General features: G+C 50.7%; 1 protein-coding gene across 3 annotated transcripts in view; it reads left to right on the top strand.

The window, feature by feature from the left end:
• Positions 1-12,332, top strand: part of TARS3 (threonyl-tRNA synthetase 3) — a 39,305-nt gene that overhangs the window by 26,078 nt on the left and 895 nt on the right. For 2 of the 3 annotated variants that reach the window (XM_040969509.1, XM_040969507.1), the window contains exons 14-18: positions 1,823-1,900; positions 1,985-2,085; positions 8,481-8,585; positions 10,746-10,818; positions 11,390-11,504. In XM_040969509.1, coding sequence (XP_040825443.1) covers positions 1,823-1,900; positions 1,985-2,085; positions 8,481-8,585; positions 10,746-10,818; positions 11,390-11,504 — 472 coding nt within the window. The remainder of the gene's footprint in view (positions 1-1,822; positions 1,901-1,984; positions 2,086-8,480; positions 8,586-10,745; positions 10,819-11,389; positions 11,505-12,332) is intronic. The other variant, XR_005882613.1, reaches the window with a different exon arrangement.

Here is a 12,332-nt window from a genome sequence, read left to right as displayed (position 1 = left end):
TACTGATGGGAGTAAGAATCCTTCACACTGCTTTCACACGTCACAAATTCCTATCAAGCACTGTTAACCAACCTGAGACTTTAGAAAGAACTCCAACTCCTGGTGTCTGCAGATACTTTAGATCCATGGCAGTGGCATCATGTTGGCCTGACTTGTGAAGTCCCAGGGTTATGCATTCTAAAGGCACAGGCTGGCACACCCACCCCTGGCATGTGAGTCCCCTCGCTGGCCCATCCCCCCAGGGCTGCCCTCCGAGGACCTCCCTCCCACTCAGCGCCTCTTGACACTTTGAGCACTTGAGAGGAAGGTGCATGTCACACTGCTGCTTTCCCTGTGCTCAGTGTGAGCTGGATGGTCGTATATCTCCTGTTCAGCCCTGGGTAGAGAAGAGAATGGTGATAGGGCCAGGCTGCCCGCCCTGCCGTTAGTCCTGCTCGGCCTCTGGTCCTCACAGGTGTAAGACTCTGAGAAGAGCTACATTAATAGTGTCAGGCCCATGATGTGCTCTATGATCGGCGGCTGTTACATGTTTATAAGAGGTTGCAACGGCCTGCACAGGCTGCCCAGAGCCATTTAGGGTTGGGATCTAAACAGGGCCTGTTCCTGCCCATGGCTCCACTTCTGTCCTAGATTTTTCTTCGCTGTCCACTGCATGGAGGACATCACACATGTACGCCATCGTTGTGTTCAGTTGGGACTGGCTAGGTGAGGGCCGCTAAGGTGGCTGGGCCTGGCATGGAGAGAGGAAGCGGGACAGCTCACTGCATGTGCACCGGGTAATCGGACACAGCTGCAACAGCGCAGCAGCCAGGCGCCAGCTCACTGAGGACGGAACTGCTGCCCTAAAGGATGGACCTGCTTCTATTCAGGGCCGTTTCTCAGACAGTAGTGACCACTGACCTGCGAGTCAAGGAGGGAGGCTGTGGCCTGTTTTGAGACGTCCCTGGCAGAAGCTTCAGGTCCCCAGTGACCTGCAGAAGCAGGGCCTGTTCTTCCCCTGTCTGGTCTGAAGGGGGCAGAAAGCTGCCCCTGGAGACCTACACCTCTGGAATGAACTCCGTCTCAAGGCTGAGCTCACTGGGATGGGGCAAGCATGCTCCAGCTCCATGAGTCCACTCTGGGGAAAGTCCTGTACAGCCCCATGAGGTGTCACCCTTCCAGGGCCAGCCAGCCCAGGCCCCAGGTGCTGACCCCTGTGCACCTCAGAGAGCTGCATCCGCAGGATGGCCAGGAGACTGCTCCTTGAGTGTGGGGCGTCTGTGTGGACACCGTTGTCCTTTGTGCCAGCTTCCTGTCCTTGGGCTCAGCTGAGTGCTCCGGAACGAGGTCCCCTGATCCCACCCCATGAAAGTGTGTAGCCCTTGTGAGCTGCCATAGTCATCCCAACGGAAGTACAGGACAGCACAGGAGAGGGGACGGTTGGCAGAGGAAGCCCAGTCAAGGCCCCACCTGTGAGAACCAGGCTCTCGACCCGCAGCAGGAAGTGGAAGCTGGGCGGTGTGTAGGGCAGTGGGGCCTTGGAAGGAGGGCCTGGCATCCCGTCCCTGAACGCTGGCCTGGAAGTCACTGGACATTATTTCTGCCTCGACTCGTGTACGTGTTTGTTGTTGCAGGTGTCTCCGTAGTCTCTGTTGTCTGTTCAGCGGGCTTTGCTGAATGTAGAAGACACTCTGAATGCCTGCTGAGTTGAACAGAGTGGGATGAGGACGTACAGTAGCTCAGTTACATTCTGTTTAGTTCACTCTTGCGAGTTATAGTACAGAAAGGTAAAATATACAAAGATGCAGAAGTTATTAATGTTCTTTTCTTTCTAAAACAATAGCAACTGCAGAATAGCTTGATGGAATTTGGAAAACCATGGAAAATAAACCCAGGAGATGGAGCATTTTATGGCCCCAAAGTAAGTGGACTATTTGCTTTGAAAATGGATATAATTTACATAAAAATGGAAACTGTCCCTAAGCAAGCATTGTTTCATTTACAGATTGATATAAAAATCAAGGATGCAATTGGCAGATACCATCAGTGTGCGACCATCCAGCTGGATTTTCAACTGCCAATCAGATTTAATCTTACATATGTCAGGTGAGTTATTGAATATAAATAATACAGATAAATAATACAGTCTAATGCCCAAATTACTTTACATTTGGATGTTAGAAACACCGAACTGTTAGCAGTTGGGTCCTACTTTATCACTGTGTGTTCAGTAACGTAAGAGAATATCATAAGATTCATGGAGAAATTAAAAGCCGTTTAGGTACAGAAATTTTGGAACTCATGCATATTAGGGGTCTTCAAAAACTATGGAAAATGCATATTATAAGAAGTATCACATTAGCTTTTTTTGCATGAAAATTATCTTTTCATCCCATTTCCCACACTGTTTTTGTGTAACCTGTTTGTGATCGAGTTGGGGATCGGCTTGGGTTTTCTGCGGACATGGTCAGGTCGGGGAGGGGAGGACAGGGTCCCATGCGATCGGCCACGCCAGCAGCATTCCCCGGGACAGTGGCCAGGCCGTGGCCTTCCCTGGCAGCATGGGGACCTCCTTTCAGGGAGCTGGCCTGCGGCTGTGTCTCGAGGATGCTGTACCTGCCTGAGAACCCAGCAGGGAGAGGCGGTGATGACCTGCATACCAGGGACTTTGGTTATAAGACGTCTTTAACATACAGTAGCGTGGCACTCTGTGTGTGTGTGTGAGTTCTGACGTGTGCACCTCCACAATGAGGATTAAGCCCCTTCAGCTCCACTCCCTTGAGCTGCTGCTTTGCAGTCACACCCTGTTTCTTCCTCTGACTCCTGGCATCCGTTAATCTCCTCAGTGTCATCGTTTTGTCTCTTCTGGGATCACACTGGCTGCTTTGATGTGGTGTGGTACCCTAAGACCCACCGTGTTCTGTGTGTCTCCGTCATCTGTCCCTGTGAGTGGCCGAGCGGTGTGCTGTTGTGTTGAAGGGCGGCTGGGTTGTTTGCAAGGTGTAGTGATGGTCAGTAAAGCTGCTGTGAACATCAGTGTGCAAATGTTTATGTGAGTGGAGTTTGCGTTTTGTAAATCCCTGGGAGTGGTCGTGTTGGTGTGCTTGCTTGGTAAGGAACTGCCCAGCACGCTCCTACATGAGGACTCCAGGAATGCCAGAGCCTTGGGCCGGGTTCATCGAGCCCTTCTGTAGACATGCAGTACTACACCACTAGTTTTGTGTGTCCTTTTTGAAAAAGATTTATATATTTATTCTAAAGGCATAGTTATAGACAGAGAAGGAGACAGAGATCTTGCATCTACTGATGCACTCCTGAAGTGCTTCCAGCAGCCTGGGCTGGGCCAGGTCAATGCCTCGGGCCTCTCTGGCTCTCCCGCATGGGTACAGGGGCCCAAGCGCTTGGACCATTTTCCGTTGCTTTCCCAGGAGCATTAGCAGGGAGCTGGATCTGAAGTGGAGCAGCCAGGATGTGAATGGCACCATATGGGATGCCAGCTTTGCCTGATGTGCCAGAGTGCTGTGCCCTTGTTGCAATCTGATGCAGTTGTGTGAGTCTGCTTCCAGATTTTCAGTTCTGATCCGTAACTGCTTTGACCAGTCCCATACTGTGTTGGTCGTTATAGCTGTACAGGGAGTCTTCAAGTTAGGCAGTGTGAATCCCTTTGTATTTGTCACAGTTGTTTGTAACTTTTGTTTTGAGTAGATATCCAAAAATAATGGTGAGAATTTTGATTGAGATTGGATGAAATCTAGAGAGAAATTTGGGTAGATTTGATTGCTACATTGAAAATCGTAGCCCATGGGCTTTGGGATGCCCCTCAGTTTGCCTGGGTGTACATGAAGACGTCCTGGAGGTACCCTGTGAGCCAAGCAGCTGTGCTGGAAGTACCCCATGAGCCAAGCAGCTGTGCTGGTGGTACCCCGTGAGCCAGGCAGCTGTCCTGGAGGTACCCCGTGAGCCAGGCAGCTGTGCTGGTGGTGCCTGCTTTGGGAGTGCCTGGGTGGTCTTGTGCTCTTGGTTTTGTCTCCGTGTTCTCATTGTGCTCTAGAGAAGCTCTCTGATTTGGGGAGAGCTCCCTGTGACAGTCCCACCGTCGACAGCTGGGGGCAGTTCGCCTCCTCGTTTCCGTTCTCTCTGCCGTTGATTGCCGCCTGGAGCGCCGTGCAGGTGGCTGGCCCTCGGTGCTGTGCTGACGATGGGAAGCGAGGGACAGGCTCACCGTGCCTTACCCTCGCTGCCGTTAACTGTGGTGTTAGCTGAAGGTCTTGTCTGGATGCTCCTTATCCAGTTGGAGAAGTTCCCCCTGTATTTCTGTTTTTTGAGAGTTTTGTTCAGTTCTTTCTCAGTATTAGTTGATATGATTGATTTTCTTCTTTAGCATGCTCATATAGTGGGTTGTATTAATTTGAATGTTAAACCAGCCTCGCGTGGCTGGGATGAAGCTCATTGCCATGGTGTATTATTGTTACTGCTCTCACTATTTGTTATGGCTTTTCATAAAGTTTTATGGGTACTTTCCATGTAAACTTAAGAGTTTTGTATTTCTCATTAAGTTTATTTCTAGATATAATCTGATTAGTTCAAAGTCCGAATTTCATCCCACTTTAAAAAAAATTTTTTATTCATGTTTTTAAAAGATCTATTTTTTAAAGATTTATTTATTTTGTATTAGAAAGGCGGATATACAGAGAGGAGACACAGAGAGGAAGATCTTCTCGATGGTTCACTCCCCAAGCGGCCGCAAAACGGTTGGCGCTGAGCCAATCCGAAGCCAGGAGCCTCCTCTGGGTCTCCCACGTGGGTGCAGGGTCCCAAAGCGTTGGGCCGTCCTCAACTGCTTTCCCAGGCCACAGGCAGGGAGCTGGATGGGTAGCAGGGCCGCCGGGATTAGAACCAGCGCCCATATGGGATCCCGGGCGTTCAAGGTGAGGACCTTAACTGCTACACTATCGCGTTGGGCCCCAGATCTTTTTTTTTTTTTTTTTTAAGATGTATTTATTTTGGGCCCGGCACTGTGGCCTAGCGGCTAAAATCCTCGCCTTGAACGCTCCGGAATCCCATATGGGCACTGGTTCTAATCCCGGCAGCTCCACTTCCCATCCAGCTCCCTGCTTGTGGCCTGGTAAAGCAGTCGAGGATGGCCCAAAGCCTTGGGACCCTGCACCCGTGTAGGAGATCTGGAGGAGGTTCCTGGTTCCCAGCTTTGGATCTGCACAGTACCAGCGGTTGTGGTCACAGAGTGAATCATCGGATGGAAGATCTTCCTCTCTGTCTCTCCTCCTCTCTGTATATCTGACTTTGTAATAAAAATAAATCTTTAAAACAAATTATTTATTTTTATTGGCAAGTCAGATATTCACAGAGGAGGAGAAACAGAGAGGAAGGTCTTCTTTCCAATGATTCACTCCCCAAGTGGCTGCAGTGGCTGAAGCTGCGCTGATCTGAAGCCAGAAGCCAGAAACTTTCTCCAGGTCTCCCACACGGGTGCAGGGTCCTAAGGCCTTGGGCCATCCTCGACTGCTTTCTCGGACCACAAGCAGGAAACTGGATGAGAAGTTGGGCTGCTGAGGCTAGAGCTGGTGCCCATATGGGATCCTGGCACATTTAAGGCGAGGACTTTAGCCACTAGGCTACCTCACCGAACCCTATTTTTATGTTTATTAGAAAGTCAGATATGCAGATAGGAAGAGAGACAGAGAGGAAGATCTTCGTCCAATGGTTCACTCCCCAAGTGAGTGCAACAGCTGGAGCTAAGCTGATCCAAAGCCAGGAGCTTCTGGGTCTCCCACACGGGTGCAGGGTCCCAAGGCCTTGGGCCATCCTCGACTGCTTTCCCAGGCTACAAGCAAAGAGCTAGATGGGAAGTGGGGCTGCCAGGATTAGAACTGGCGTCCATATGGGATCCTGGCACATTGAAGGTGAGGACTTTAGCTGCTAGGCCACCACACCGGGCCCTGTTCCACTTTCTGTGGGCTGTGGTTCCCAGGAGGGATCAGTCTTCAAGGTATTTATCCTAATGGGCAGCTGTGTGTGCGCCACCCCGTGGTCAGTTACCCAAGTGCAGTGGTCACAGGTGTGCAGGTCAGCAGGGAGGCCCTGTGAGTGCCCGTTGCAGGATGCCTGTCTGCAGCTCCCTGCACCTGTTGATTTTCCTGGGGTCTCACAGGCATCTCTGGCACTTGATTTCCTTGCTGCACTAGGTTCTTTCCAGGACTACCCACTGTGGCTCAGAGACCAGACAAACCCCGTGTCCTGGGGATCACAACCCCTCTGGGTGTACCATCTTTGTCAGTATTTTAGAGACCTGTCTATTTTCTGCCATGAGAGGGGTGTGAGAACTGAGAAGAGAATGTTATCTCCCTGATTCCTTGGCCAGGAAATAAGGGTTGCCATGAACCATTTGCCCTGTCTGTGCCTGGGGTGCCCTTCCTGAGTGGGAGCCACCTTTGAGTACGGACCACAGGAGCTGGAAGATAAAAGCCACCCAAGTCCTCTGCTGGTGCCGTGGGCCTCAGGTCCTGGTCGTCTGGTCAGCCTGGTGTTTGCCAGGTCCTCATCGGGCAGCTGCCCCATGCATGGGCGTGGGGTGTGCCTCATTCAGGGAGAGCCAGGGCAGAGCCTGTTACAGCGCCGTTCCAGGAGCCAGACCAGGCGTCAAGGCCGTCACCATACCCAGTAAGCTCTCTTCCAAGAAAGTGAGGGAGCCCTGTGTTTGTACTGGGAGTTCGGTGCCCACACTGCATGTTGGAGTACATGGGTTTGAGTCCCAGCTCCACTCCGCACTTCCGCTGACTTCGTGCAGCCTGGGAGGCGGCCAGGGAGCGAGCAGCTGCTTGGATCCCCAGCACCCGTGCCCGAGACAGGACCGGCTGGCCCAGCACCGGCTGTCGCAGGCGTTTGGGGAATGAACCAGCAGCTGGGAGAGCCCTGTCTCGGTGTGTCCTGCTTCCTCTCTACCCTTCCTAAGTAGGGGAGGTTGCACGTGCAGGTGTGTGTCGTCATTACAGTCGACTGTGGAAGGGCTCAGGGTCGTGACGGAGAGCTCTCCTTGCCACAGGACTTACATGATCGGGAAATGACAGGGCTCTGTCACAGAACTCGAAGGGCAAATGAGCCCACTGTGCTCGCTGAAAGTCATATTCTAGGAGTGCAAATACTTGAAAGAGATAAAATATTTATCGTGTGTAGGTGTTAAAATACTTGGAATATCTAATACCCAAATAGAGAAAAAAATGGAATAAAGATAGAAATACAAAAATCAGTTTGCTTTCATTTAATTAATAATGTAGGAAATGGATGGTAAAAAATCTTTCAGAAACAACAACGAAATACACATTAGGAGTAAAGAAGAAACACAAACATACAAGTTTGTATAAAACTTGTACAACCATGAGGCTTGTCAGCAGCCACGAGCGGGGGGTGATTTGAGTGAAGATTCACACCACACTCTTGGCAGAAACTGTGGTGAAGATATTCCCGTTGTAATCAGATTTGCTGAGAATGTTTTGGGGGAACTTGACGTTGATTATAATGTCTGGTCAGCACAGAAGCTCAGTTCTCTTTGTAAGGGAATGCCTGATTAAATACACGATGGAACAGAAATTTCTGTAGACCCAGGGGTCCACGAAGCTCATCCTGCTTCCCTTACGTTCCCTACTCAAAACCAAGCAATGTTCAGGAATTTTCTGTGATGGTGTTAGAGTTTGTGGGATGGGTGAATGAGTCTTCTGTGTTTGCCAAGGACTGGGTACCCCACCACTGCCCAGAGCTTCCAGTGGGCTCAAATCCAAGGATGTGCCTGCCGTTGGTCTGTAACGGCCCTTAGCAGAGGTGACGGGCGGGGCTGACATCCAGCTACAGCTCGTTGGAAGCAGGTTGCCATGTGGCTCTGTGTGTGTTCAGGGTATGTGAGTCACGTGTGCTGGCACCTGGAGCGGCACCGTTTTTAGATAGGGATTTCTCCTAAGAATTGTCTGCCACATACTGCATTCGTTGCAATAAAATGAAATTTGTCTTTCCTAAATACATGCATGGAGACTTCGAAGTAGCTCACCTCATTGCAGTTAGCAGATATTTGTTTGTTTTAGTTTTTCCAGATGGGGGAGGGCACCCTTAAATGTAAGGAATGTAACGAGGATTGTGATCCGGCAACATCCAGAACAAATGCGAGCAGCTTGTGCCAAACAGGGTTCCCAGTGGGAACAGTAGGGGGCGCTTTTGGGTTCATCACATTGGCTCTGGGTTGATGCTGTGTGAAGCGGGCGGAATGGGAGCTCCATGTAGGATTCTTGTTTTGGATGTTTTCCATGTTGTCATTTTAATAAATATCTTGGAAGGAGAAAATGAACAAATCAGTATTTTTGAGAAAATAGGACAGTAAAAGTGTTGATGGAGGGGTACCCAAAACACAGACCTGGAGCCTGCAGGTTAATGCAGTGAGAGGATGAATGCATTGCCTCGTGCCAGTGAAGTGCTCACAGCATTGATTCTTTCTCCAGTAAGGATGGAGATGACAAGAAGAGACCTGTCATCATTCATCGCGCCATCCTGGGCTCCGTGGAGAGAATGGTCGCCATTCTCTGCGAAAACTACGGCGGGAAATGGTGAGTGTCGGGGCGAGGGCAGCCCGGGCTCTCCGTTCCTAAAGGGTGTGTCCATCAGTGTGCAGTGGGCAAGGAAAGGTGGAGGGCTCCTGCTTTAGATACCGCAAGTATCCAAATAGCAAATAAAGAATTCTTCGGTTTTCCAGATCAGAAAACAAGAAAGCAGAGCGGCATAAACTGCACCATCTGCCTTTCAAGGAACTCGGTAGGACTGAGGGCTTTCACCGGCTTCTAGCCCCCAGGGATCCCGTGCCCATCTGGAAAGCACGGGACACACTGCTGCGCTGGGGCATGCCCCTGCCCTGTTGTCAGCCCCTCAACCGTGTCATGGACTGTGGCAGTGCAATGAGAAGCAAAGCGGGTAGACCCGACCTGCCCCAGAAATGGCTGTTACCTGGAGGGGATGGCCTGGGGCACGGCCCCACCCAGGAGCCTGCAGAATCCTGCCTTTTGGGGTCCTTTCTGCCTGGAAGGAAGTGGTCAGAGGTGTGGGGTCGCACTGTTGCTGGGCTCTGCCTACTGCTTCAACCACAAGACCAGAGTCTTCACAGCAGTTAGATTGGAAAACACGACAGGTTCAGAGGGCTGTGTGGGTAACGGTGTAGACGGGGCTGGGCCCTCACCGTTTCAGTAGTGATCGGTGCACTTCCTCCGTGTCACCCCATAATCCAAGCTTGCCACATTTGGGGTGAGGGTCTTCCAGGATTGGAAGGCAGAAAGTGTTGAAACGTGGCTCTTCTGGAAGAGTAAGTCTAGCGATAGTGGATGAGGCCAGGGCCAAAAGGAAGCACCTCCCCTCATGTTATAGAGTCTCAGTTTTAACAGATGTATTAATACTGCTGTCAGATGTATTGTTGTGGGTTCTGTATATACTCTTTATTTAAGAGTAGATAAGTCTGGGTGTTCCTCAGGTGCCACCTGGGCCTTCTGCTGCATTGCTGTCTTGTCCTTGAGTCCTGATGCAGCAGGAGCCTGGAAGCATGCCCCCATCAAGCACTGCACACACACCTTTTTAAAGCAGCTTTTTGTTGTGAGATTGACTTTGCATGTAATTGTAAGCAGCACCACAAAGGGGTCTGAACATGACCATGACCCAGCTTGTCCACTGACAGCTTCTTGTGAAGCTGTTTGCAGTATCACAGCCAGAAGCAGGCCTTGACGGGCTCCACCTGCCGTGTTCAGAGTCAGCTCACCTGCACTTGAGTGTTAGCACATGCTCTGTAAGATTTTATCACATCAGTGGATCACACAGCCACCACCGGCCACTCACAGGGCAGTTCCCACCCCTGCATGCCCTAGCCCGCTCCTGTCCATCCATCCGGCAACTGTGAAGCCTCTTATCCATCTCCGTGAGTTTCTCATTTCAAGAGTGCACACAAGTGGAATCATACCATGTTCTTCGACCTTTGGAAACTGCTGTTTTTACTCAATGGGGGGTTCTGTTGTTTCATTACATATCAGCAGTTGGTTACTTTTTATTACTGATGTTACTGAATCCACAATTTGACCATCACCTGTTGAAGGACATTTGGGGTGTTTAAAGCTTTGTATTGCAGTGACTACCTGAGACTAGCTGTTTATGAAGGTGGTTCATTTTGGCTTGGTCAGCGCTCTGGATTCGGCCCCTGGCAAGGCCAGCGTTGACAGTGGTGGAGCTTGTTGGGAGAAGTGATCTCCTGGCAGGCCAGGAGGTCCAGCCTGGCCAAGCCCCTTCCAAGGGAGGATACGCCCCCAGTGACCTCAAGACTTCTGCTGGCTCACTGTAACCGGATGCAGTGTCTTCCCTGCTAGCACCACCAGGCAGGGCATACACTGGGGAGCCAGCTGCTTTTCACACCACAGCCGCTGTTAGACACGAAGCTGCCGTCAGCATTCATGTACCAGACTGTGTGTGAACCTGTCGACTTCTCTCTGGGTCCTGTGGGGAGTGCACGCCCTGCCCCTCTGCCATCTGTCCATCTGCCACCCCGGTTCTTCCCTCTGTCAGGATCCCAGATCGCCCCCTTGTCTACTCTGCTGTTGACTCTGCATACTTTAACTTCTGCACCATTCTGTTGAAACTATAGTCTTAAAAGCCTTGTCTTTCAAAAAAATCTTTGGTTATTTTTAAATCCCATAATTGATTATTGTGAAGTTGAGAACGCCTGTTTTATCTTTCAGGCCTTTCTGGCTGTCTCCTCGTCAGGTCATGGTCATCCCTGTGGGGCCCACTTGTGAGAACTATGCACTTCAGGTACAGTCAGAGACACAGGTGATAGCCTGGTGTTGGGGTCCGTGTAGGCCATGGCCTTGAAATGTCATTTGTGCTGTAAGATTCTGCAGAACACATTGTTTCCTAACAACCTGTCACAGAGTTGGGAGTAATGCATGAATTATATCTGTGTGCCTATAGGTGTTTGTGTTTTGAGAAACCATTATTTTTCATGTGGCTCTATTAGGAGAAAAAAAAATCCTTATTAATTATATACCTGACGGCTTAATGCAACATGGGTTCTCCCTGTTTCTGTCAAGCAAGGACTTGGGTGCAGTGGCACTGGCTGGTTCCGGGGCAGCTGTGTCCAGGGCTGCAGGCCCGGGCTCTCCCACACAGTGGTGGGCTGGTCAGTAGGCTGGCCCGTGAGCACATGATCAGAGGGACATGGAAGCCAGTCCAGCAGGCCAGCCACAGCAGTGGGCGCCATTATGTGTGCTGTTTTCTGGGGTCACAGAGACCGCAGCGATGTTCAGAGCATGGGCGGAGAACACACGCTTCCCCCAGAATCTCGCTGGCATGTTGAAACTGAAAGCATCTCCTTTTCTCCTAGGTGCGTAAGGAGTTTTTTGAAGAAGGGTTCATGGCTGATGTTGATTTAGATCACAGTTGCACACTGAACAAGAAAATACGAAATGCACAGCTGGCTCAGTATAACTTTATTTTAGGTAATTGAAGCTTGCAAATCCAAATCCCTGTTGTTTTCTCACCTCAGTCCCCTCAAAATGTGGAGCATATGTTAAAATCTGATGATCGTGGTTTGGCTGCTTCATGTTCACACAGAAGGGTGTGCTGTCCGTGGTGCCCTGTTGTTTCCTGGACAGAGAGCTGCACTCTGACAGGCATCCAGGTGCCTGTAGCAATTGGGGAGCGACACCAGTTACGAGGCAGGCCTCAGCTCGCCTGCCTCACCTTCCTGCTTAATGGAATCTTTAGGGTTAACTTCACAGATGGGAGAAGATTCCAGAGTTCACATGATCGATGAGAACATGATCCAGATGGGAAACGTCCCGAGGCTCACGGATGATCTGGGTGCAGAATCAAATTCTGTCCTACGAAATGATTCTGGATGCTCGCGTGCCCACAGGCATGGTAGGGTGGCATATGTGAGCTGCGGAAGTCTGCAGGCAAATCGGAGAACAGGGCTGCCTGGCCGGCAGTCCCGCTGGTGGTACTGGCCTCTGCAGGAGTGCTGCAGTGTTTCAGGCAGGCTTGGTCTGGTGAGGGAAAACTCAGGTTAGCTCCCAGGGAACTGCTGGAAAGTTCCCAGACTCGTATGCCTGATAAACAGCTGAACCATCAGAACAAGTGGGGACATAACCCGTGTCCAACCTTCTCCCATTGCTGGTTCCTGCTTCACTGTCCTGTGAATTTCTGCTCTATCCTACTTCACACAGCAAGAAACATGATGCCTGATGCTTGCACCATCACACAGTGTGGACCACTAGAGAGAACGGGATTTTCACTGTCACTCCCGAAGCTTCCCGTTGGCTAGC

This window comes from Ochotona curzoniae, unplaced genomic scaffold (assembly GCF_017591425.1).
Source record: "Ochotona curzoniae isolate NIBS_2020 unplaced genomic scaffold, NIBS_Ocur_1.0 scaffold_4701, whole genome shotgun sequence".
Classification (NCBI taxonomy): domain Eukaryota; kingdom Metazoa; phylum Chordata; class Mammalia; order Lagomorpha; family Ochotonidae; genus Ochotona; species Ochotona curzoniae.
Note: the sequence above shows the minus strand (reverse complement) of the source record. Positions and strands in the feature narration are given on the sequence as shown.